The sequence below is a fragment of the Euprymna scolopes genome, chromosome 2 (genome assembly GCF_053919585.1).
Source record: "Euprymna scolopes isolate OS-2025 chromosome 2, ASM5391958v1, whole genome shotgun sequence".
Lineage (NCBI taxonomy): Eukaryota > Metazoa > Mollusca > Cephalopoda > Sepiida > Sepiolidae > Euprymna > Euprymna scolopes.
The window spans coordinates 125,538,881-125,565,955 of NC_136483.1; the positions used below are offsets into that span (position 1 = coordinate 125,538,881).

Genomic DNA, 27,075 nt, shown 5'->3' on the forward strand with positions numbered 1-27,075 from the left:
ATTAATAATATTCAAGCAGCTGTAAACATGAGGTAATTTTTGTTTTATGTACATTCTAGAATGAATTTTTAAAAAAATATAGACATGAATATTGAAAATGTTAAATGTTTAGTTAGAGGTATTCTGTTATGATTAAACTTAAAGTAAGACATTTCCAATGAGGCTGTCGTTATATTTACAAATTACTTTCTTCACATGTTTCTGGTCAAATTATTTAAGATATTTATTTGATGGAAAAGACAAGAAAATCATTTAACTTGTATGTGCTTTTATCCATTGTGTTTTTAAAAGCAAGTTAAAACGGTATTTATAGACTGCTATAGTTGCTAAGGAATTTGAATTTTCAGTAAATGAAAATTCATTTTCGTTTTAACAGAAACTTTATGAAGGAATGAAAGAAAAAATTAATGTATTTAACATTTAAAAAGGAAATGAAAGATGTTTTGAGCATAGGTTACCCTCCTCAGTTTTATTTTTTTTTTTTTAATAAAGAAAAATAAGGTGTCTCAGTGCTCCTGAGTAGAAGTCCTTTTAGATTGAGTGAAGTATTTAGCTAAGATGTTGTTTTCTATTGGCAGTCTACAGAGAAAGAATAAGTATAAAAGGTTTTTGTTCAGCAATTTAGACCTTAATTTGGAGAGATGTAGGCAACATGCTTACTAGTTTTTTCAGTAATTTGCCTTTCACTGTTGACTTCAGGTTTCCAAACCACGTTCTATCGTCAATATTTAACACGTCTTTAAACATAACTACTAATAAATGTTCCCTATAGAAAAAATGTTAACGAATGTATATGTGTACTATGTAAAATTTACCGGGGAAGACAATGGGAGTATGTTCAAAACATTATTGGACATATTTTTTATCTAAAAGTCACAAAATTGTTTCAAAAATTTTTCAAATTATACAAGGACTCTCCACCTCCCCAAAAACAATACTAGAAAAATTTTCCTTTTCAGAATTTTTAGCAAAAGAAAACTATGATGCATACACCAGAAAATAATGGCATTGTTGATATTACCAATTGATATGTTTGTTTTTTTTTGTTTTTTTTTGTGCTTAGTGGTGTCGGTGCTATGGAGCTTGTGGCTATGGATATGAAACTTCGAGGAATGTACATTGCAAGGCAGTTAAGTTTTGGAGGAACTTCTTTTCGAATTGAAGAAATTCATCTCCCTCCAAATTTTGTTGAAACCTATAATAAATCTGTCAAAGTGGTGAGTGATGTTTGTGTTTTTCATTATAATAATTTTTTTACTTGTTTTCAACCCCCCAAAAATGCACATTGAGATGTAAGGAACTACTGTTTGAATTAGGGATCAAAGGGAGTTGAACAGTAAAGAACTATTAAAGTAGAAATCTTTCTAACACTTAGGGACTTCTATAGTGAAATGGTTGGATTTAGCCAATTGTCTGGTATTTCGAGTATATTTATGTTAAAGGGGCTCTAAAGCAGCAATTTTATTGGAGCACATTCTATTAAAATACTTGTAAAACCAGCACAGAGATGCAACATTGAAGTGATGAGACAGGGGTAGAAGCTTGGTAGATAGTGGGATTCTATTATATTACAGAATCATTTTTGGACTCTAAGAGGGAAAAAATTAATTAGCAATATCCAGTGATCATAAAATCGGATAATCAGATTTCAAGGCAGTTCTACTGAAATAGTCATAAAACTCAAAGCACTTGGAGTTCTCAATACCATTCTTTTGTTCGGAAATGAATATCCTTTCACATACATTAATAAACAATAATCTACATGATAGTATTGAGCAAATAAAGTGATGTAAATCTTAATGCTATTAAATATCAATTTTGCTAACTTTGTTTATGAACCTTCAATTCTTTTAAAAGTTTGTTCCCATTTTTATATGGAATATTGTCTTAAAATTTGGAGAAAACATCTTATTGTCAGAATATAAAATAAACTTGCCCACTCCTTTTTTTTTTTTTTTTTTTTTTTTTTAAATAAGGCTTCAACATGACAAGTAACAAACATTTTTTAAATATTTTTTGTATTCCAACTAGTAAGTAAATCAATCTCTTTATTTTTATGCATAAATATTGTATTTTTTCTCCATTCATAGTAACAATTTTTAACTACCCTATCTGAAACAATATTTTCTTTTCATTAATTTTTCCCCTCTGAACGAAACTACCTTAGGTTGACGGCAGCAGATGGCACATAAAAAAATGACTGTTTATGTCATTAACCATTACGTTATCTAGCTATAGACCAATTACATAAATTGTTTCGTAATATTAAAAAATTACATTTAGTCCGAGGAGTGCCATGACCATCATCATCCTAACCTAAAGAGGAACTAGCTAAAATTTTACCCTCACTTTACCGACTATTCTTATGACACCATTCTACACAGGGTTCCTTTATACTTTTTCCTACTTTTCCTGGGTGTTAACCGTCATTAACTACAGATTTCCTACACAAACGTATACTCTTACCTTTACATCTGACACAAATGATGATTTCCCCTTTAAAATACCCGGCGCTGCTGATTGGGTGAGAAGTATTCATTCTACAATTCCAACATTTTCGGTACGTGCATAATCTTACATTTTATTATTCACGGATTTGTTCCACTTAGAAACTCTGAACTTATATTATTTATTTGTGAAAATATCACACTCACAAAACATAATTGATTAATGACACATCATGACCAGCTACACGATACAACTCCTGTTTATAGTAACTCGGAGGGAGGGAAAGTTACAGATAGAGTGGGAGTGAGAGAGACAGAAATAAGTCATTTTACTGGAGCTGAAGTCAATGTTTTCAATTGTAAAACAAAAATAATTTTTTTGATAAATCTGTGTGGCGTACTGCTGTATTGTTTTTCCTAAAGAATAAATTTGAATAAAGTTTATTTTTATAAGAATGTTTATACATTTATCTAGCGTTAAAAATCAAAATTATGCAACGGGAATAAATTTAGCTTTTTTTTCTTAAACAAAACTATGCTTTGATAAAATTGTTTTGTGTACCACTGAATTATTTTTTTCTAAATAATAAAATTGAATAAAGTTTATTTTTACAAGAATGTTTATACATTTGTCTAGCGATCTAAATGTAAAAATATATATGAAAAAAACACGTTTAGTATTTTTAAATCCAGTCCATGCAACTGGGATGAAGTTTCGTTAATTAAAAAAAAAAGAAGCTAACTTCGTTCCAATTGCATAACTTTGACTTTTTAAAAATAATACACATATTTTTATATATATTTTTATGTTTAGTCGCTAGTTAAATGTATACACATTATTGTAAAAATAAACTTTATTCAATTTAATTATTTAGAAAAAATAAGTCAGCAGTACGCCACACGGAGATTTATCAAAAAAATTAGTTTTGTTTTACAATCGAAAACCTGAATTTCAGCACTGTTGTTGGATTATAAAAATATTAAACATGGTTTTTCAAATATAATTGTTTACTAGTATGGGTACCCAGCATTGCCTGGGTGACATGAAGTTCCATTTAAAACACGCCTGCTATACTAATTATTTTCATTATGGGTAACGTGGATACCCCCACAACAATTTCCAAAATAAAAGAACAGATAAAAACATGTAAATTTAATTGCCCTCAAAAAGAAGTATCTGATGCCCTCTGCACCAGATATTTCGGCAGGAGGGATCACTGTCTTAAGAAAACACAGGATTTTGTGAACCTAAAAAAATGACGTTTATAGACATTAATATGTGCATTTATTTTTTTATTTTGGTAAATGTGTAGTTTAGTGACTTAAATTATTTGCCAGACAAAATAAATACAAAAACTATTTATTTTTATATAAAACACAGGCTGAAATAAAACCAGAAAAAAAATTTCATTTTTATTATTTTTTATCATTTATATTTATTCGAGGCTGCTATATTGCTTTTAAAATTTGGCCTTTTTAAGGTCTTTCATGAACTTTGTTTTTGGCTGCCATATTTTTTTTTTCTTTCATGAAAGAGCGTAAAAAGGCCAAATTTAGCCTTAAAAAGGCCAATCTGCCAAGCCTAAAAGGGAAATTTTAAATGTGTAAGGTGTGCACATTTAGTCCAATAAAAAAATGATAAAAAACATAAAAATGAATTTTTTATTTTTTTTATTTCAACTTTTGGGCCTTATAATGTTTTCTATAAAAATAGTTTTTATATATTTTTTTTTTGTCTGTCAAATAATTTATGCCGCTAAACTACACATTTACCTTTATTTTTTTGTGATGGCACCTTTTTACTGTCTTTTTTTTGGGGGGGGGGGCGTTTGGATTTGTTTTTTATTTGTCGTTTTATGTTTTGAATGCAATTCCCATAAATTGAATTTGTCATATTTTGGGCTTTTTGTTTGATAAATTGTTAGGTGAAAGTACAGAATGGTCTCATAAGAAATAATTAAATTTATCATTATTTTATGCTTCCAATGTAATTCCTCCCCTCCCACACACGAGAAAAAAAAATTGTATTTGTCAGATTTTGACGTCCCCCTCAATCGCCAAACTTGAAAAAATGCTAGAGGTGACCTGTCTCATTGGATGCTTGGTGGCCAAAAAGTGGGTGCTTATTTTACGTTAAATTTATATAGAAAAGTGATCCCCCACTCTAACATGTTATTTATTTTTTTCAAAATTTCTTTCAAAATATTTATGAAGACTGTTTTAAATGTACTAGGCTGAAAAAAGTAGATCTTCATTTTTTTTTTTTTTTTTTATTTTTTATTTTTTTTAGGGGTTAAACGCCGCTAGGTCACATCGTATAAAGTTACCTTTCTAATTGTTTGTAAAGTTTGTAATCGATGAAATTAATGCGAAAAAAGAAAAAATGTAAATTGTGGAATTTAGGGGGGGGGGCAATAGATCTTCATTTTTTTAGGTATTAAACGACACTGAATTACGTGGTAAAAATTTACCAATTTCTGTATTGCCGTAAGGAATAAAATAAAACAAATGAAATCTTTTCATTTTTTTTGTAAGTGGGTTTGTTTGTTTGTTTGTTTTTTAATATTTAAAAAAAAAAACACAATGAAAGCCAAACATTTTTTCTATCTACACAGAATTATTTTTCCAGCGAGAAACTGTATGAAATTACCAAATGATATTTGGTAAACGTTTTTTTTTTTTTTTTTTTTTTGTTTTTTATGGATAACATCTAGGGGCAAATAACTCTTCAAAAAAAAGTTTTAAAAAAAGGTCACTGTTGGAAATATTAATTCCTAAATAAATTCAATTAAATATATTATCAATATAATTTTTGTATAATTCTCTCGCTAAAAACATTAACTAAGATATCACTATTTAGTAAAATCAATTTTTCTTAATGTCATATGCAAATAAGGTGATCTCTTAATTGTATATTTTTCCAAGTATCGTACTATATATAGAAATAAATGAAAGATTAAAGTAAAACACATTTTGTATATATTAATCAAATTGTGAACAAACAGACAGGAATATGAATTTATATATAGATTCGCTAAATAAAAATGTAAAAACAAGTTGTTTTTTTTTTTTGTTTTTTCCTGTAGAAAGTTGAATGAAATTTGGCGCGTGTACTTATTTGTTGGAGTTTTCTTTTACTTATTTATTTACCTTGTTATTTATTGACTTCAGTTACAGTGACACTTATAAAAAAAAAGGATTCATAATTATATTTAATTTTTTGTAATACATACGATATGATAATTTGCTTTTACTAAAATATTATTACGAACACAGGATATAAAACAATCGTTTCCTTTTGTTTTTATTGTTTTTTTATTAAAATGTTTCACTAACTTTACATGGGTATAATTTACTTAATCACGTTATTATTGCACATGTGAAGTTGCGATTTTTTTTTTGTTATGTTTGTGTATGCAAAGTTGTGTATTTTTCTTATGACCTGCCCGAGCATAGTATAAACACACCCAACATTCTAGCGACGCTGGTTAATAGGTCCTGCTAGTCGCTAATAATTATAATGCAACAGCTGTTTATAAAAATCGATGACAGTTTTGTAAATTAGCATATACAGAAAAAATAGCATTAACTTTAAGTTTGTGGCTCCTTCAAGAAATACTGATTTCAAAATATATTCTATCTTCAAGCATATTCAATTTTCAAACTTGTTATAACATTACTTTCTAGTCACCAATTTAGAAAAAACTAAATAAGATTCTACGTTTAACTTTTTTTTTTTATTATTTTTTTTTTTTAGGTGATTACATGTGAATGTCATTGGTGAAAAATAAATAATTTAGAGTGAAGGAGGAACAGTTTCACATAATTCAGTGTAAAATGAATCCAATCTTGTCTTAGCGCTCTAAAATCACGATATTTTTTTCAAGCGCTCTAAACCTAAAGGCCACTCAAGGATAAGGGTATAATGGGTATATATTAGTTATGATTACTACGCTATAATCCCATAAGTAGTGAAGATTTTGTAAATTGGATTACTTCGAGGGACGATTCATCAAGAACTTGTTTGTTGGACTTGCTGAAAATCAAATTGTAGTCAGCTGAAAAGCAGGCAAACGGAAGAGTTCACAGGAATGCAGTTCTAAGAAAGAAGCTTTGTTCATGGAATCTATGTTTAGGTTTCGGCACAGATAGTGGGGGAAATTATTGGTAATAGTTTTGGCTAGACAAGTGTTTTTCATGAAAGTTTGGCGAGGGGGCGGGGGCATAGATTAAAGCTCAAATGAGCACTTGCCATGAAAATAAGAATAAAGCAGAGACAGGCTCACAACTTCTCTTCTGTGGGAAAGAGGTATATTAAGTGACAAGTTCACCTCTTAAAAATGCCTTCCCTTGAACATGTTATACTGTTATTCCTAAATCAGTACAAGCCCCCTCACCTCACACACATACACACACTTAAAGAAAAATCCCTTAATCCTATCACCAACCCTTAATCTAAGCAACTAGTCCTCATCATACCAACCATCTTAAAAACACATTTGTCCCATAGAAAAATTAATTGCACTAAAACACTTGAATGGTGTGGAAATTATGGAATATGTAAAACTAATCTTTCACTCTGAAATATTTTTTTTTTTTTTTTTTTTTCTGCAAAGTCTTTATGTTCGACCCTAGCCTTATGGCTAACTCAAAATCTTAAGTAGCAAGACGAGCCCCTTTTTCACACAAAGACCCTCTTAAAACCCCAAATAATCATCTAAAACAAATTTTAAGCAAAAAACAGGATTTATTTTTCATTAAAAAATTGGTTAACTCTTATGAAATCAGATTATTTTACATAAAATTTTTAAATTTATATTTTTTTCTGCTGCCAAGTTTTTCAAAGTGTTCATATGTAATTGCCTTAAAAAGGGGTAGAATCGCATATTTTGGTGAGGAAGGTGTTAATACGAAAGAAATCTTCCAATATATTGATTTTTAAACAGTTCTAGTATTAGTTGAATTTTAATGCATTTTATATACAAAAAACTGAAATCTGAGTTCTAACTTTTTTAATGGATACATTTTTAAAGTATTGTAGCATTAGTGATGTTCAGTATTGCTTTTATGGTTTTTGTTCATCTGCCAATCTTTTAACTTGTCACTGAGTGGATCAGTCAGTTTATGGACAATTCAGGAGAGGGTAAGACCATTGTGCTTGAAATTTCGAAGGCATTTGTCAATGTGGCATAAACTTTATGGTTATGGTATTTATGATGAGGTTTTTGACATTATTAGGCCTTTTCTTTCTGAATGAAAATTGCAAGTTTTTTTGATTCTCATCATTCTCTTTTCCTACCAATGCTGGTGTTTCTTAGGGCTCTATTCTAGGACCAACTCTGTTTCCTCTCTACATCAATGACCTTCCCGGGAATATTATTCCGAATGGTATCAACATCTATTGCTGCTGATACCATTCTCTATTTTGATGTTGCTTCTTGCCCATCTCCTTTCGATCAATTGAATCTGCAGGTTTATTTGGATTTAGTTGTAGATTGGGGTAGGAAATGACTTGTTTCATTTAATCCTGTTAAGACACAGCTGGTGTTTTTCTGTAACTCTGAGCCACGTGGATGTATGATAACCTGATTGTACTATCACACATGTAACATTGCCTTAGGCCATAAATATAACCTCTAGTCTCGGTAAATATATATAACATTGTATATATTGTATTGGTAAATAAATATAACATTATCTTGTATTCAGGCAATTTACTGGACACCAGAACCATGCATGTATATAATTTAATTTGGAGTCTAACACATAGTGCCTTTATTTGTTCAAAACTTAAATTGGATGAAGAATTGAAAATAATCAAGGATACTTTATTCAATAATGGGGGACTCTCTTTATGTGATTAAGTTAGTCATTGTTAAAGCGATCAAAGGGGAATAACTAATAAAGAGTTATCGCCCTTTACAGATCTTTAAAGAAGACTAGTGTTCAAGAGAGCAACAGAGGACAATATGGCAGCTTCGCTAATACATGAATATTATTCTGTAAATAATTTAAGGCTTCTGCTGTGAATAAATTGTAAGTTTAATTATAATGAGTTAGTTTATTTTTATTAGAATATCCATGATTTTGACATCCCATTTTGTGAACATAACAAAATTTGACAAAGACATGAGATTGAATTAAATACCAGATCTCAAAACAAAAAAAATGTACATGGTCTTGAAAAAAAATTTTTTTTTAATCTTTTCTGAAAAGCAAACAAACAAAAAAAAGTGGAATTATTTGCGTCTATTGGATAAGATGTTGCAGAACCAACAAGCAAGCTGAATTACAGCACAATTTCACAAAAATTAATGGAAACATCAAAATCAATTTGTCTGGACACCATAGCAGGCAAAATAACGGATTATTCATTCAAGCCAGATTAAAACAAACTTTTATTGCTTCGTATGGACAGTAGAAGTTTTAACACAAATTTACATCTATGAATGACACATAAAGAGTGTGTTTACTACTTAGCAAACAAGAAAGCTATTCAAATTTCATCCTTTCAAAAAAAAAAAAAAAAAACGATAGCACAGTTATCAAACATTCTTGGGGTGTCAGCATCTTTATTTAATATTTTGGTGTGTCAGCATCTTTATTTAATATTTTGGTGTGTCAGCATCTTTATTTAATATTTTGGTGTGTCTGCATCTTTATTTAATATTTTGGTGAGTCAGCATCTTTATTTAATATTCGTTACAATTGTTTGAAATTAAAGAAAAATGCTACAGACGATTTTGCCGAATGTGCTGGAATTGCTAGTCTACAATACAAAAATTTTTGTCTAAAATCGCTGACAGAGGATTAATTCAAATGCCTCATTTTCATCGCAAAGGTTATAATCTCCAGAAGTTGCAAACATACATACGCATCTGTCTATGGTTGATGAAGAAATGATGGTACAAATTCTGACCACAGATTGTCAACCATTAATAAATCTAAAACGAGACACAATGATGCAACAAAAAAGCCCATCAGTTTCAAACATCAAATTTGTAGAGAAATTCCAACAGGAAGCCTCCAACACCCTGTTATGTGGGGAGATGCACTATGCTCGTTTTTGCCATTTAAGAGACACACATGTCAATATTGTTCACGTTGTGGGCATAAGGACAGATTTTGTGCTAAAAATAACTGCAACACTTCCAGGATGAACGGTCCTGGATATGCCTTAAACTATATCCAGTGGTGAGGCCACAGCTTGTGGCTTTGGGGAGTGTGGAGCCACCCTTTAATTGCCATTGCTCCCAGGTCCACTCTAACCCGAAGTGGTAGTACCTGTTAGGGTCCCAACTATGGGTTAAATAGAAACTAACTTGCAAAAAACATATATTCTATTAAAAAAAATTTCTTCAAAATCACCGGATTCGGCATTAAATAACCTGAAAAGGGTTGATATGCCATAAAATAAAAACAACCAACCAATCCAGGATGAACACTGCACAGTCATGAGATAAAAACCACAGAAAAACGCCAGGAAGTTTCCAGAAAGTCACATCAAATTCAATTTTTGCCATTTTTAACGTAAATTTTAAAGTTTGGAGAAAATATGTTTGTTGAGATGAACAAGCCAATGAACTTTCCGTTTGATACTGCTTTGGGTATCACTTTAATTTCATGTCCAACATGGGAATTGTTTGGAAAACCAACTCTTAAGAAGACAACTCATGTTGCTTGTGGTGCATCATGGAAATAATATACAGCTAACTGATGAGTTAAAATGCAATGGCTCTTAAGGGGAAAAATTTTTTAGGTATTATGTTTCTGATGCATCAACCTTGAATCTTTGTGGTTTGGATTTTATTGAAGAACTTGATCTTTTCAATGTTCCCCTAAAGGCAATTTTCAATTCTTTCACTATTAATGCTGCAGCAGATGCTGAAATTTTAAGAACATACTTAAAACAAAGTTCAGCATGGTTTTTCAATGTCTTGGATGTTCTAAAAATTAAAGCGACTCTAAAACTGAAGGTAAATGCAGAGCCAGTCTTCATCCAAAGCATTCGGTACCATATGCAGCTTTAGCTACAGTAGAAAAAGAAATGGATCGCCTGCAACAAGATGGAATAATCCAACCTACAAATTAGTCATTCTGCGCAGCATCTGTTGTCATTGTGAAGGAGGTTAACGGCAAAGTACATCTGTGCAGGCTTCAGCATAAGACTAAATGACAGACTGGAGACACCTCAGTATTCACTACACATACCAGAAGATCTGTTTCCAAAACTCTAATGATGGAACTTATTTTTCAAAACTGCACCTCACAGATGCATATCTATAAATGGAAGTTGAAGGTTTCAAAAATCTTCTCACTATTATCACCCACAAGGGATTACTTCAATTTAACCGCCTTCCATTTGGAGTTAATTCAACTTCAGTGTTATTTCTACAAACTGTGGATACAGTACTCACAGGATTGCCAGGAGTTTCCACCTACATGGATGATATTATTGTTACAGGTACATCCCAAGAGTAACTACTGTATCATCTTACTTCCATGCTGAATTGAATTCAACAATATAGATTTCACTTAAGATGAGACAAGTGCAAATTCTTTCAGACTTCTGTAAAATACCTTGGATTCATATTCGACAAAAATGATTGAAAACCAGATCCACACAATATTCAGGCAATAAAGCACATGGCAGCTCCAAAGGATGTTGCAACACTACGATCTTTCCTGGGCCTTGTAAATCATTATGGTTCTTTCTTACCTGAACTGTACAAGTTACAGGGACCTCTGAATAACCTTTTACAAAATGATATGGAAAACACATGCAAACAATCATTTGAGAAAATCAAAACACTTAGTTCTAATCTATTGCTAACACACTACAATCCATCATTAGACATTACTATTGTGACGGATGCTTCTGACTATGGAGTTGGAGCAGTAATATCACATTTTTCCTGATGGAAGCCAAAAAGCCATTGCACATGCATCAAAGTTGTTAACACCCACTGAACGAAAGTATAGCCAAATTGAGAAAAAAGTCCGCAGTAAAGAAATTTCACAAAATGCTATATGACCAACATTTTACTCTGATCACAAACCACAAATTCTTAATAAGTATTTTTGGTTCTAGGAAAGGAATTGCAGTTAATACAGCAAACCACTTACAAAAGTGGTCAACTGCTTTAGTTTACAATTTTTCTATGAAGTACCAATCAGGTAGCAAAATTGGCCAGGCAGATGTGTTATCCAGGCTCATTTCTTATCAAAAGTGGAAGACTATCATCGCTGCTATCTGTGGAACCTGAAGTTGTCTCTGCGTTTGTTTCTTCAGTGAGATCGCTACCTGTCACTTCAGAGATGATCCAAGAGGCTACAGCCGCAGATCCATTATTACAGAAAGTTTGACATTTTCATCTCATAAACATGCACTGACCAGCAAGTGTAACTATTTTTCAGAAAAGATCTTTATTTAAAATCTATGGAACACAGAGGAACTTGTAAAAAGTTTTGCTAAATGTCAACTGGTTCTGAAGTCTTGTCGGAAAACATTGCATTCATGGCTTAGCCCAGGAATGCCTTGGTCATGACTACACATGGACCAATTGATGGACAATATTACTTAATATTGGTTGATTCTTACAGTAGGTGGCCAGAAGTCTTCCAAATGAACCATACTAGCTCAAATAAAACTGTAAAGAAACTACAAGAAATTCTCAGTAGGTTGGGCGTTCTTGAAATCTTAATTTCTGATAATGGTATTGCATTTACCTTAGCAGAATTTTCTGACTTCTGTAAACAAAACAGTATTTAGTATCTAATATCCACCTTTTCATCTACAATCAAATGACCAATCTGAACGCTTTGTCGACACATAAGAGCAATCTTGAAGTTAAAAGGGAAATCCTTAAAAGAGATCATAGAAATGTTTCTTAGCTGCAGAGCTACCCCAAAACCAAATTGCCCAAATGAAAAGTTTCCTGCTGAAGCACTGATCAGCAGGAAAATAGGTTTACCAATGGATGCTATTCGTCCGTCAAATAATCTTCCCAAGAAAAGGACGATGGAAAACTAGTTCAATTGCTTTTATGGAGCAAGGTCACATAAATTCCTACCAGCACAACCTGTATTGGCAAAAGACTGTCACTCATTCCAAAGAGACAATCAACTTAATCATTCCATTAAATATTTTACTGGACACATTTGAATACTCAGTGTTTAGACAATATGCAGTACACAAAGCAAGTCTGAGAGAAAGGCCCAATCCAAAAGATGCAACGAAGGTGCAAACCAACTTGAACTCTACAAATAGATCCACATCAAACATCCTACAAGCATCATATTTCAAAGGGGAGGTGTTATAGTGATCAAAAGGAGAATATCTTTAATAAAGTAAGTTATCGCCCTTTATAGATCTTTACATAATTCTAGACAGTTTGAGAGAGCAACAGAGGACAATATGACGGCTTCGCTGACACATGTACATCGTGTTTGTAAATAATTTAAGGTTTCTGCCATGATTAAATGGTATTTAAATTATAAACTAGTTTACTAATTATTAGAATATTCTATGATTCTGACATCCCATTTCTCCAGACACAGTTATTGAATAAAAAAATAAATGAATTTCCTCAAATAAAAACAATACAGTGGCTAAATGTCCAATTTATATTCTTTTATTATGGTAACCGTCAGTAAGTGATAAATTTGCCAAGCAAATTTGCTCAACAGTAGAAAAAAGCTATTTTGCTTCCAACATGTTGGGTTTTTAGAAAACTGTTAATGGCATCCTCTTGAAAAGATTCCCCCTCCCCCCTCAATCAATAATGTAGTTTATCACTTTGATGTAGCTATAGTGCAGACGAATATTAAGATTGGAAAGTACACAGTATTTATCATTTTCAGTCGTGCTCATTTGGATTTTCACCTGGAGATCTTGGAGGCTATCCATTTATTTAAAAAGACCGTTTCTATATAAATGAAAGGAATGTCTTTTAGGTTTGAACGTGATTAGCCTCCAAGTGATTCTATCATTGTATTATACGTAAGTTTATTTTAGATATATATTTTTCGTTTCTCCCTGTTAGCACGTTATATTTTAAATGCATATTTTTTTTTTTTTTTTTTTTTTTTTTTTTGCTTCTCTCACTTTTATAAATCAAATAAATCCCTTGAGCCAGCTCTAGAAGAGTGAGGGCGAAACCTGTCAACTGTCATCTCTTGTCTCTCTTTTTCTTATGAATATCAAAACCTGTCTTTCCCTCGTAATTGCAATATGTAAATTTTGTACTTCACAAAAACTTATCAGATATATATATTAACAAATTCAGCTCAAGGGTGCACAAAGATTTCCTGTCCAATGGGTTTCTGGAGGTACCAAAACAGACCTTTCACTCTCTGAGACATCTCAGTTTGTTTGTCTGGTCACTTGCTATATTGGTGATTTCTAGATACACTAAAGGTCACTATTCAGCTGGAAGCACTCACCACTGGTAAGGTCCAATTTGGAATTATGAAAAAAATAAGCGGCAAAGAAGAAATGACAAATAAGTTACTGATGATCATTTTCTTTTAAAAAATATTATTTGGTTAAATATTCCAATAGCATATAATAGTAATAAATATTTTCTTTGCATCTAATAAAATCAAATTGAAAAGAGCATAAAAAACAAAGAAATATTATCTTTAATTTTAAAAATCGGCCCATTAAAACCGGAGTATCAAAAAATGTATGGTTCACTGGACATTTTGTCTTAAGTCAGTCCTACTCAAATGTATATAACCTTGTGACAGAAAATGGGAGAAAATTTGCATAATTTACAAATTAATCCATCTTTAGTTCTTTTAAAGATAATGTGATGAAATTTTAAACATACTATCATAACACCATGAAGATTCAGATGGCTGTATTTACGACCATCTCACTTGGTAACTTACAGACTAATTTACATACTAATTAGCATATTTGTTTAATTTTAATGATTTAAAATAGAAACATCATAAAAACAGCTAAGAAAAATATTAGCAATACCAGACACCATAACGTTCAAGGTACACACTGCTACTTAATCTGACACTCAATAGTTTTTAAATCCGTAATAAGTACATTTCTCCTATTTCCATCAAAATAAAATTTATATAACTGGATTCACAATAAAATTTACTTTAAAATGGTATTTTAATATTTTTGTTGTGATTTGTATATTCGAAGAAATCGCTATTTAAATCCGACTATTAACGATGAAACCTGTAAGCATAGCCTGCACGCTGGTGGTAGATCACATCCTAATTAGTTTAATGATCTTGAAAACATAATTGTAATCTGTACAAAATTTCCTTCCATTTGATATGCTACAACCCATATTTTGTTAATTTCTTTGAATGGGGTCGTGGTGGCCATCTTGATTTCCTGGTTGCCATCTTGGATTTTTCACAGTGTAATGATGACAAATGATCAAGTCCATCAGAATAACATTTCGCATGATGATAAAGTCTTACCTCACATTTTTAGAATTGTTTTTTTATGAGGCTTCTTCTGGAAGCTGTTAAAATAAAACTTAATTATGCTAATTAGTTTAATGTATGTGAAAACAATTCTGATCTGTACAAAATTTTCTTTAATTTGATATGCTACAAGGCATATTTTGTTAATTTCTTTGAATGATGTCATAGTGGCATCTTGGATTTCCTAGTCGCCATCTTGAATTTTTCATGATGTTATAATGGGAAATGGTAATGTCCATCAGAATAATACTTCCTATAATGATAAAGCCTTACTTACCATTTTTCTTAGCTGTTTTTATGTTTCTACTTAAAACTGTTAAAATAAAGCGTCTGTAAGTTACTAAGTGAGTTGGTCGTAAATAACACCAACTGAGCCTTCATGGTATTATATGTTCAAAATTTCATCATAATATCTTAAAAAGATCTGGAGATAGTTTTTTAAAGATAGGTTAGTCTGTAAATTGTGCAAATTTCCTACCATTTTCAGTCACAAGCTTGTATGCATTTAAATAGGACTGACTTAAGGCAAAATGTCCAGTGAACCACACATTTTTTTGATACTTTGAATTGTCATAACTCCAGTTCTAATGGGCCGATTTTAAAAACTAAAGATTTTTTTATGCTCTTTTCAATAATGCTTGATTTTGAGTTTATTCAAAGAAAAAAAAAATGGTGTGGGATTGCTAATCATATAAAGTATTATTCTGATTGACATTATCATTTGCCATTATCACATCATGAAAAATCCAAGATGGCCACCACGACATAATTCAAAGAAATTATAAACAAAATATTGCATATCAAATTGAAGGAAATTTTCTACAGATTACTATTATGTTTTCAAGTACATGAAACTAATTATCATATTAAAATTTCATTTTAACGGCTTTAAGTATAAACATCATAAAACAGCTATAAAAATAGAAGGTATCATGCGGAATATTATTTTGATGGACATTATCATTTGTTATCATTACTCTGAAAAATTGAAGATGGCAACCAGGAAATCCAAGATGGCCACCATGATATCATTCAAAGAAATTAACAAAATATGGTTTGTAGCTAGGGATTAGCCGATAATCAATTTATTGGCTGATTAATAGATTTTCTAATGCCGATTTCTCAGCAAGTTTTTTTTATCATAAATGATACTAATATTAATTGTAAGCAAAAGAAAATAACTTTTCTTCTTTTTTTGCTTGCCAGTTAAAATTTATCAAAGAGGTATCATCTACATCGTATTATCAAATAACAGGCATGACATGCTGTTAAAATGTAGATTTTTACTGAATTTGAGGTAAATAAATGGAAGAATATGGAAAATTTCCCTCCTTATTTTGTACTTTAAATTACTGTCAAAGAAAATTAATTTTTCAGTTTACATGTTAAGGAATTGTACAGTAAATTGTGCAATGTGCAAATCGGAAATAAAGCCTTCTTCAGTTGTACTCTTGTTCATCATTTTATGATTTTTTTTTTTTACCATTACATATATATTTTTATTTTTCTGGTTTAGATAATGTATTAAGATAAATTACTAATTAAATATCAGATATAAGTAATTTAAATATGTAAAAAAAAATTAACTAATTATTGACAAAAACCTTCAACTGGTTTCTGCTGGAAGTATTTTTATGTCCATCCTAAGAATATGAATACAGTTGCCAGCAAGTTATGTCAAACTATCAAATCAAAGGGTAGCAAATCAGCAGAAACTTTTACAGTGGCTAATATGTTAAACCATCTTAGAAAGGTTCATCCAAAAGAAGCAAAAGTTGTAGAAAAGAAAAGAAAGCACAATGAATTTCAGGAACAACTATGAACCTCCAGCAAAACACCAAACTACTAGAGGATCAATATTGGTCTAAAAGAAAGTTTAGGATATAAATGACCACATGTCACAAGAGATTCATTATCTGATAGAAGTGATTGCTGTTGATATTTAAAAGTTTGACAAATTAAAGATAGATGTGACCTCCCTTCGTAACTCATAGATATTATAATTTAGAAAGTATATAAAAAGTTTTAAGAATAAGTGACCCCACCGAGCGCGCCCATAAAAAAGCTTTTGCCAGACATACACAAAAAAATGCACACATTTTGCCTTTTATATCTATATCTGTAGGCAGGCAGACTCGAACCCCGAAGCTTTGATGCGAAGGTGGATCGGAAAATAAAAGTAAACATGACATTTTACCGCTTGGCCAGGAATGGAAAGGATTGAAAAACGTTCTAATTTAGCGATTAAAAAGTTGACATGCAGAAAGTGAATGAGTTGACATAGCTGAAGAAATAAATTTGTGCACTTTAGTTTGGCTGTAAGCCAATCAAGCTTTCAGCTTCCAGCTCCCCCAAAGAGGGGTACAAAGTGATAGCACTCCTTCTAAAGCCAATCCTGGGTCTCTTTGGACTTGTGATTTGGTGCAAGGTCCTGCTGCCTCACCCAGGATCTACCAGCAGCCACCTGATTGCATCAGGGGATCACCACACTCTTCAGCACATCCAAGTACACTTTGGTGTTGACTTTCAAGCCAACTTCGAAGATGTGGCTCTCACTTTAAACCACATCAAAGATCATAACCGTTGAGCTGTGCCCTCAAGTGTTAAACTGTCCTGATTTGCATTGTGAGGATACTGGCAATGGTCCTGTTCTCATAACTTTGATTGGTAGAGAGCATGAGTGTGCATCTCCGATCTAGCTCATTGAACATTGTGTGACTTTCATCTATGATAGAAGACTCCTTTCACTCTTGGGATTTCTATATAACTGGCTACCTAGTAGATGGTTTGCAACAAAAAAATAAAACTGATTTTTATCAAACAAATGAAATCATGTCTTTTCTACTGCAACAACTGTATCGTCATCAAAATTAGAGTAATTGCCTATTTTTCAATCAAATATATTGATTGCCTGCTCTAGTCGAGAGTCCACCATGTTTTTCTGGGAGGAATGTGCTGCTGTCTTATCAAAGAACCTACTGTTGATTTTATGACTGGCCCTTCTGCTTGTGCAGTGATAAAACTTCTTAAATGCACCTTTGATGTTAGGTTGGTTGAAATTGGACTGTTTCTTCTGTAATGACTACATTTGTGTAAAGTTTAACCATTTTGGAGTCAATAGGAAACACTCAACCAAAGTGCCTATAATATATAAGTAAAGATCACTATATGACCATCTATAACTAAATGCGTTGGTTATATTATCAAACCATAAGAATTAAAAAAGACAATGTTAAAAAAATAAATTCTAAAATTCATTTTTCTGTGCATAGTTTTTTTTTATATATAATTGTCCTTTTGTTTTAGTTTTTTTTTTTCCATTAAATCCTTTTTTTCTTTTCTCCATTAAATCCTTTTTTTTTCTTTTCTCCATTAAATCCTTTTTTTTCTTTTCTCCATTAAATCCTTTTTTTTCTTTTCTCCATTAAATCCTTTTTTTTCTTTTCTCCATTAAATCCTTTTTTTTCTTTTCTCCATTAAATCCTTTTTTTTTCTTTTCTCCATTAAATCCTTTTTTTTTCTTTTCTCCATTAAATCCTTTTTTTTTCTTTTCTCCATTAAATCCTTTTTTTTTCTTTTCTCCATTAAATCCTTTTTTTTTCTTTTCTCCATTAAATCCTTTTTTTTTCTTTTCTCCATTAAATCCTTTTTTTTTCTTTTCTCCATTAAATCCTTTTTTTTTCTTTTCTCCATTAAATCCTTTTTTTTTCTTTTCTCCATTAAATCCTTTTTTTTTCTTTTCTCCATTAAATCCTTTTTTTTTCTTTTCTCCATTAAATCCTTTTTTTTTCTTTTCTCCATTAAATCCTTTTTTTTTCTTTTCTCCATTAAATCCTTTTTTTTCTTTTCTCCATTAAATCCTTTTTTTTTCTTTTCTCCATTAAATCCTTGTTTTTCTTTTCTCCATTAAATCCTTGTTTTTCTTTTCTCCATTAAATCCTTGTTTTTCTTTTCTCCATTAAATCCTTGTTTTTCTTTTCTCCATTAAATCCTTGTTTTTCTTTTCTCCATTAAATCCTTGTTTTTCTTTTCTCCATTAAATCCTTGTTTTTCTTTTCTCCATTAAATCCTTGTTTTTCTTTTCTCCATTAAATCCTTGTTTTTCTTTTCTCCATTAAATCCTTGTTTTTCTTTTCTCCATTAAATCCTTGTTTTTCTTTTCTCCATTAAATCCTTGTTTTTCTTTTCTCCATTAAATCCTTGTTTTTCTTTTCTCCATTAAATCCTTGTTTTTCTTTTCTCCATTAAATCCTTGTTTTTCTTTTCTCCATTAAATCCTTGTTTTTCTTTTCTCCATTAAATCCTTGTTTTTCTTTTCTCCATTAAATCCTTGTTTTTCTTTTCTCCATTAAATCCTTGTTTTTCTTTTCTCCATTAAATCCTTGTTTTTCTTTTCTCCATTAAATCCTTGTTTTTCTTTTCTCCATTAAATCCTTGTTTTTCTTTTCTCCATTAAATCCTTGTTTTTCTTTTCTCCATTAAATCCTTGTTTTTCTTTTCTTTCAACATATTAATTACATCGCTGCAAATTAACTCCAAACAAAAACTGACAGCTATAATCAAATAATAATAAATATATAAAAAATACTATTTTTACAACGCTACTTGAAAAATGTGATATGCCATATTATTTGCTTTAAACTTAAATTCTGATTGAATAATATAAATTTTATTTTTTTGTAGTGGGTCCGTGCTCGAGAATTGTTCCAGAATGCTGCAGATTTGATTGGAGCTGAACAGCGGATGAAAAAATCCATGTGGGGTCAATTCTGGTCAGCTCACCAACGCTTTTTCAAATATCTTTGTATATCAGCTAAGGTTGCACATTGTGTGAAACTTACACGAGAAGCTGTCAAAAATGGAAAGGTAAAGCAATTGAATTCTAATTGGATTATTCAAACTACTGTTTTACAAGTTAACTTAAATTTTAATAATTTAACCTCTGACCATCTTTGAGTGCATTTTGTTGAACTCAAATATTTATATCAAACTCAAGACTTTCAAATAAAATCCTTTATTTGATCCAGAGGGTAGCTTGTTCTTGTATCATCAGTCATGATTGGATAAAAGTTGTAGTTTGTCATTGTATTCTTAGTATTACTCATACTGAGCATTGAACTTTCAACTTCCAGAATACTGCCACTGAATTAATTATTACTTTTTTACACCTGTAACCATTTTGCAATGGATATGTGTTAAATTCTTATATCGGAAGTTGCCGGCCGAAATGTTGTGAAAACTAGTCCAAAGTAATCCTCAAGTCAAAAATTTGAAACACAATAAATTCTGCTCAAATTTTTACTTATATAATCTAGTTCAACAAAGCTCTTGCTATGAAGAATATTATGAAGTGTGCTGTGCCATAGGTTTTTTACCTTCCTGTTGAATCTTGGACCATATATGTAAAGTAACCACTTATAAAATGAATGTCATCTGCGTCAGATATCGAGTTTTAAATCAAGAAAGCTTAATTATAGTGTGTCAGTTAGTGGAGCATCCATAGTAAAAAATGACGAGATAAACTAAAGCACATGAATATCCTTATTGGAATATGGTAGAGAGTATCGAAAACTTGAAACTGAAAACTTATTTATTAGAAGTTCTGATGGACATCCACGGCTCTTGATTGGTTAAGTGAAACAGAAAGAGTTGTGTTCAACAAAAATTTAATTTAAGGTTTCTTTGCCTTATGAGAAATCTAAGTAATCTAAATCTTCAACATTATTTGTATACAACAAGTTTGTAGAATTATATATTTTTAATCCTTCATTGAATCTGTCAATATCAACATGAGCAATTATAAAACTAAAACATCCTGTCATGTGTGTTTCAAGTTTATCTCTTTTGTCTCTAATAAGGTAAACATCAATTTTCATCTCTCTTTGTTTCATTTGCCATTAATGGTTGATATACCGTAAGACTAAACCATCTTATTTTGCTCAGTGTTAACTTAAGATTTAAAAGACAGGTAATTGTCCTTTCTTTCTTCCTAGTGTGTTGTCATTGGCTTGCAATCAACTGGTGAAGCTCGAACTTTGGAACAATTAGAAGAACATGGAGGGGAATTAAATGATTTTGTATCTACTGCTAAGTAAGTATTCTTTTTTGTATGGGTTTATATGTGAATGGTCAATAACTATAACATTCCTTTTAATGAAGCTCTTCAGCAACCTTTATTTTCTTCGTTTCAAATTTGCTGGTGCAACCAGGTCAGGCTGTCAGATGAGTGCCTTACACAAATGCACCTATACTAACACATTTCTATTTTTGTTTTTTTCCTTTTTAATTTTTGCACAACTAAGGCATTTTCTGAAAAAACCACCTCCACTTCTCTACTGTCTTCCTAATTCAAAACATACCTAACAAAGTAATAAAAACAATCAAACTTTAGTTTGATTGTTTTTATTACTTTGTTGGGTATGTTTTGAATAAATATTAAAACAAACAACTTGTATGTTTTGAATAAATATTTAAACAAGCAACTTGTATGTTTTGAATAAATATTTAAACAAGCAACTTGTATGTTTTGAATAAATATTTAAACAAGCAACTTGTATGTTTTGAATAAATATTTAAACAAGCAACTTGTATGTTTTGAATAAATATTTAAACAAGCAACTTGTATGTTTTGAATAAATATTTAAACAAGCAACTTGTATGTTTTGAATAAATATTTAAACAAGCAACTTGTATGTTTTGAATAAATATTTAAACAAGCAACTTGTATGTTTTGAATAAATATTTAAACAAGCAACTTGTATGTTTTGAATAAATATTTAAACAAGCAACTTGTATGTTTTGAATAAATATTTAAACAAGCAACTTGTATGTTTTGAATAAATATTTAAACAAGCAACTTGTATGTTTTGAATAAATATTTAAACAAGCAACTTGTATGTTTTGAATAAATATTTAAACAAGCAACTTGTATGTTTTGAATAAATATTTAAACAAGCAACTTGTATGTTTTGAATAAATATTTAAACAAGCAACTTGTATGTTTTGAATAAATATTTAAACAAGCAACTTGTATGTTTTGAATAAATATTTAAACAAGCAACTTGTATGTTTTGAATAAATATTTAAACAAGCAACTTGTATGTTTTGAATAAATATTTAAACAAGCAACTTGTATGTTTCGAATAAATATTTAAACAAGCAACTTGTATGTTTTGAATAAATATTTAAACAAGCAACTTGTATGTTTTGAATAAATATTTAAACAAGCAACTTGTATGTTTCGAATAAATATTTAAACAAGCAACTTGTATGTTTCGAATAAATATTTAAACAAGCAACTTGTATGTTTCGAATAAATATTTAAACAAGCAACTTGTATGTTTCGAATAAATATTTAAACAAGCAACTTGTATGTTTCGAATAAATATTTAAACAAGCAACTTGTATGTTTCGAATAAATATTTAAACAAGCAACTTGTATGTTTCGAATAAATATTTAAACAAGCAACTTGTATGTTTCGAATAAATATTTAAACAAGCAACTTGTATGTTTCGAATAAATATTTAAACAAGCAACTTGTATGTTTCGAATAAATATTTAAACAAGCAACTTGTATGTTTCGAATAAATATTTAAACAAGCAACTTGTATGTTTCGAATAAATATTTAAACAAGCAACTTGAAGCATTAAAAGTTTTTCCAGTTGATCAGATTTCACTAGACCCCTGTCGTCGGGGCATCAGAATATGCCGACTGCCCCCCTCCCCCTGCAGAGGGTAAAAGTCCCTCAATGGGGCTACCTGTTGGTCATGGGTGGCGACCCGTGATGCCATTAGGACGAGATCCTGGTGGTTGAGGGACTTGGAGGTCAGAATTTAGCACCCCCCCCCCCCACACACACACACACTCCCAACACACTGCTGTGGCCCTTACTGAGCTAGACAGGTGGTCAGAAGGGCCTGATCCGATCAATCGGCTGGTCATGTCAAGCCCCGCTATATATTGCCCACTCCAAGAATCTACTATTAACACAACATGCTTATTCCTTTCCCACAAATAACACCTACTCTTTAATATATGGTGGAAAGCGGTGGCTGAGGGTCAATCAACAAAGTGAGTATATCAATGACATGGCTGCAAACCCCTTAAATTATTACGTATCCCATAGTAACATTAAAAAGAAGACAGGTGTTCATTAAGATAACACTGAAATTGAGTATATCATCCTTGTATCCCTGTTGAGCCTAGGCAAACTTTTAACAATATTAAAATTAAAACTTAAAAAAAAATTAAACCCACACCTAAACTCATCAAAAGGAGTCATTAGATGCAATGAACTAGCAAATTGCTCTAAGGAAATTTTATCTAACCTTTCATCCCAAAGTGTTACAAAAATAAAACGAAATGGAGATTTCATATTCACAAATACATATATACTCTCCTTTGACTCTACAAATACCCCAAATAAAATTAAAATTGAATACCTAAAAATAAGCATAGAAAAATACATCCCAAACCCTCTAAGGTGCTACAATTACCATCAATTTGGATACACCAATCCAAATGCACCAAATCATCAATCTGTGTAAGATGTGGCGAAAACTGCAAAAAGGGCCTCATATGCACAAAACCATTCAGCTGACTTAAAAGGGTGCAAAATATGGCTACAAGAAATAGCAACAATATAGTATACAAAAAATATAACTTTCTTGGAGACCAGAAAAATTCTGAATGCAAGATACTCAGAAGTAACCAAGAAAGCTGAAATAAACACAAATCAAAGTTGTCAAAGCTATACAAAAAATCTTCCAGAAATAAAAACTGAAGAACTATGTCAATTGATAAGAGATGAAAGACTTAATGAAAGAAATCAAAACATTAATCCTGAACACTGGAAATAATCAACCTACAAAAGTACAACAAAAAAAAAAAAAAAACAGACCCAACAAACCAAAAAACCCAAATTAAATCAAAGAAAAAGAAAAAAACTCACCAAATGAAAACAACCCTTATAAACAAACCTAATGAAACACCATTATCTCTATATAAATAAAATGAACTCATTTTTCCCCGTAGGATTTTGACCTTAATAGGATTAAAAATCAAGATATTTCATGCAAATATAATATGCACAAACGGCAGAACAATATCTGAGGTGTGTTATAGGCTTATTATTTCTCAAATTCCTTGATAATCTTAGATTTCTATACTTTTTCTGCTGAGAAGTCACGGCCAAAATCGGTTAAGATCAATGGAAGTGGTAAAATATTTTCTCTCTAATAAATTCCTCCTCCCCCTGCCACCACTTAACACCGTTTGGGGATCGTTCACAAGGAACAGGTGAGAAGAGAACACCGGTTTGGCTTCGTAGTTCTTTCATGTGAAGTTACTTAAAATCACTAAACTAAGCTGCAGTGCTCTGTGGCATAGTGGTTAGCGTGCTGGACAATTCACATTATATTTTCACGTTCGCGCCGACCTACCATAGTCGGTTTTTTGTGTTTTTTTTTTTTTTCCCCCTAAACAACTGGAATGGACTTTTCTTGGTGGCCGAACTGTTAACCTTGCAGATGTTTTTTTTTTTTTTTTTTTTTCTTTTCTTCACACTTTATTTTCTTACTTTTACTCATGACTCCGGGTTTTTTTTTTTTTTTTTTTTTTTTTTTACACAGTGATCACCACTTATCAAGGCCCGGAAGCCACTCAGGGATAAGGGTTATTGCAAGTACATCACGTTAGTGAGATTTTATGAAGTGTTTAATTAGGGGGGCGGTTCATTAGGAATTTGTTAACATTAGACTTGAAGACATCCAAGTTGTAGTCCGGAGGGAAGCAGGCAGACGGAACAGAGTTCCACAGGCGTGCAGTTCTAAGAAAGAAGCTTTGCTCATGAAATCCGCGTTTTGATTTAGGCACAGATATAGAGTGGGGGAAATTTTTCACAGTGGATTCAGCTAGACGGGTGTTTTTCGTGAAAGTTTGGCGAGGGGGGACCAGGGATTGGAGTTCAGACGAGCACCTGCCATGAAAATAACGATAAAACAAGGATAGGCTCGCAACGTCTCTTCTGTGGGAGAGGGGTTGCAGGGTAGAGAAAAGGGCATCCCCCACTAAACCACGAAGTCTATTTTGTACTCTGTCAAGGCATGATAGGCTGTTTTTGGCAGCTCCTGCCCAGATATGGCAACAGTATTCCATCCTTGGCCGTACTTGGCTTTTATATAGATAGAGAATTGCATCAGTAGTGAGATATCTTCTGGAGCGGTAGAAGGATCCCACCATCTTTCCTGCGACCTTGGCAACAGACTTGATGTACGTGTTCCATTTCAGATCAGGAGTAAAGGTCAAACCCAGAAGCTTGTCAAAACACGGGGCCTCACCCAGACGAGAGCCATCCATCACAATTGATGCCAGCTGGGGATCAGAGCGTTGATGATGTAACGATAGGAGTTTGGTTTTAGATGCATTAAAGGTAACTAGCCACATCTTCCCCCACTGAACCACGCGCTCGAGATCAGAGGAGAGAGAATCCGAGAGAACTTCGTCATTTACAGCCTTTGATGTGTTGCCGTAGATGGTCGTGTCATCAGCATAGATGTCAACGAATGATTTAAGTATGTGTTTAGGGAGGTCATTGATGTAGATCAGGAAGAGAGTTGGGCCGAGGATTGACCCCTGAGGGACTCCAGCATTTATATTGCAGGCCTCCGATTTTTGTCCATCTACCACTACTCTTATGAGCCTATCGGAGAGAAATGATTTAATGATTGAGAAAACATTTCCAGTTATACCGTAGCTGGAAATCTTGTGAAGTAGACCCTTATGCCATACTTTGTCAAAGGCCTTTGATATGTCAAGAGCAATTGCCCTAGAAAGGAAGCCTTTGTCAAGAGATTCACTAATCCTGTGGGATATAACCGTCAGCACATCTGCGGTAGATCTTGCAGAGCGGAAACCATATTGTGTGTCACTAAGAAGGTTGTTTCTGCTGAGGTGGTTGACTATTTCTCTATTTAATATTGATTCCAGTAACTTACTCATAACACAGAGAAGACTTATTGGTCTGTATTGAGAGGGAGATGACTTATCACCTGAATTCTTAAATACAGGGCAAACTGATGAGGTCTTCCAGGGGGTCGGAAAGCACTTCTCCTTAAGGCAGCGCTTAAATAGTTTCGTAAGTATGGGAGCGAGTTCTGGTTGAAGCTTTTTTAACACTATAATTGGGATGCCATCAGGGCCAGTTGCTTTACTGGAATCTAGGTTTTTTATTAGCTTGGCGACCTCATGCACAGATATTTGTATATTACCTAGCTTGTTCTGTGTTATAGGAGGAAATATGAGGAGTTGATGGCCTTCGTCGCATAGGGTAGAATTAGCTGCAAAGTTCTTTGCAAATAGTTTGGCCTTGTCTGACGCTGACGAGATAACCTCTGGTCCATTGATAATGGTTGGGATAGAACGCACACTTCTGTTCAGGATCCTATTTGTTATTTGCCAAAACTGGTGGGAACCAAGCCGTTGATCAGCTACCTTGGATTTAACAGACTGGGCATATAGCTCTCTTGCATTTTTTATTACTCTTTTACAGTGGTTGCTGGCAGTCCTGAAAGCAGCTTTAGTCTCAGTGCATCTATTACGTTGGTAGTTATGGAAAAAGTGATTTCTGTGCGCGATAGCAGCAGCACATTCTGGGGAGAACCATGGCTGGCTGTTAGGTTTTTGTTGGAATTTTTTTGATGGTATGAATTGGTCTATGCCTACAATTAACCATTCGGTCAGATCTGATACTATAGAGGACACTTCCTTTTTAAACATGGAGTGCAGAGGTAAATCAGATATGAATGTACGGAAGCTATCCCAGTCAGCCATAGAGTATCGGTATACAGTACGGTGGAGGGGTACGTCTGATGGCTTCTTACATTTTGTTTTTATCTTAACTGATACGACGGAGTGGTCGGAGGATCCTAAAGGAGAATGAACGGTACATGAACATAGCTCAGGGGAAGTTGAAAGAAAAAGGTCTAAGAGGCTTGCATATTGATTGGGTGTATCCGGGCACACGGGTGGGTTCGCGAACAATCTGAGTGAGGTCATAAGCAATGGCAAAATCATGACAAAACCTCCCCTCATCATCTGTCTTATTTGAATGGGTCAGCCATTCCACGTTATGGACGTTGAAGTCACCACAGATGTGGATGTTAGC

At 32.3% G+C, this 27,075-nt stretch overlaps 1 protein-coding gene across 2 annotated transcripts in view; it reads left to right on the forward strand.

The window, feature by feature from the left end:
* The window catches only part of LOC145295939 (protein strawberry notch homolog 1-like), a 329,531-nt gene that overhangs the window by 131,487 nt on the left and 170,969 nt on the right, over window positions 1–27,075 (forward strand). For both annotated transcript variants that reach the window (XM_080141823.1, XM_080141832.1), the window contains exons 12-14: window positions 1,064–1,217; window positions 19,593–19,775; window positions 20,903–21,000. In XM_080141823.1, the coding sequence (XP_079997949.1) occupies window positions 1,064–1,217; window positions 19,593–19,775; window positions 20,903–21,000 (435 nt within the window). The remainder of the gene's footprint in view (window positions 1–1,063; window positions 1,218–19,592; window positions 19,776–20,902; window positions 21,001–27,075) is intronic.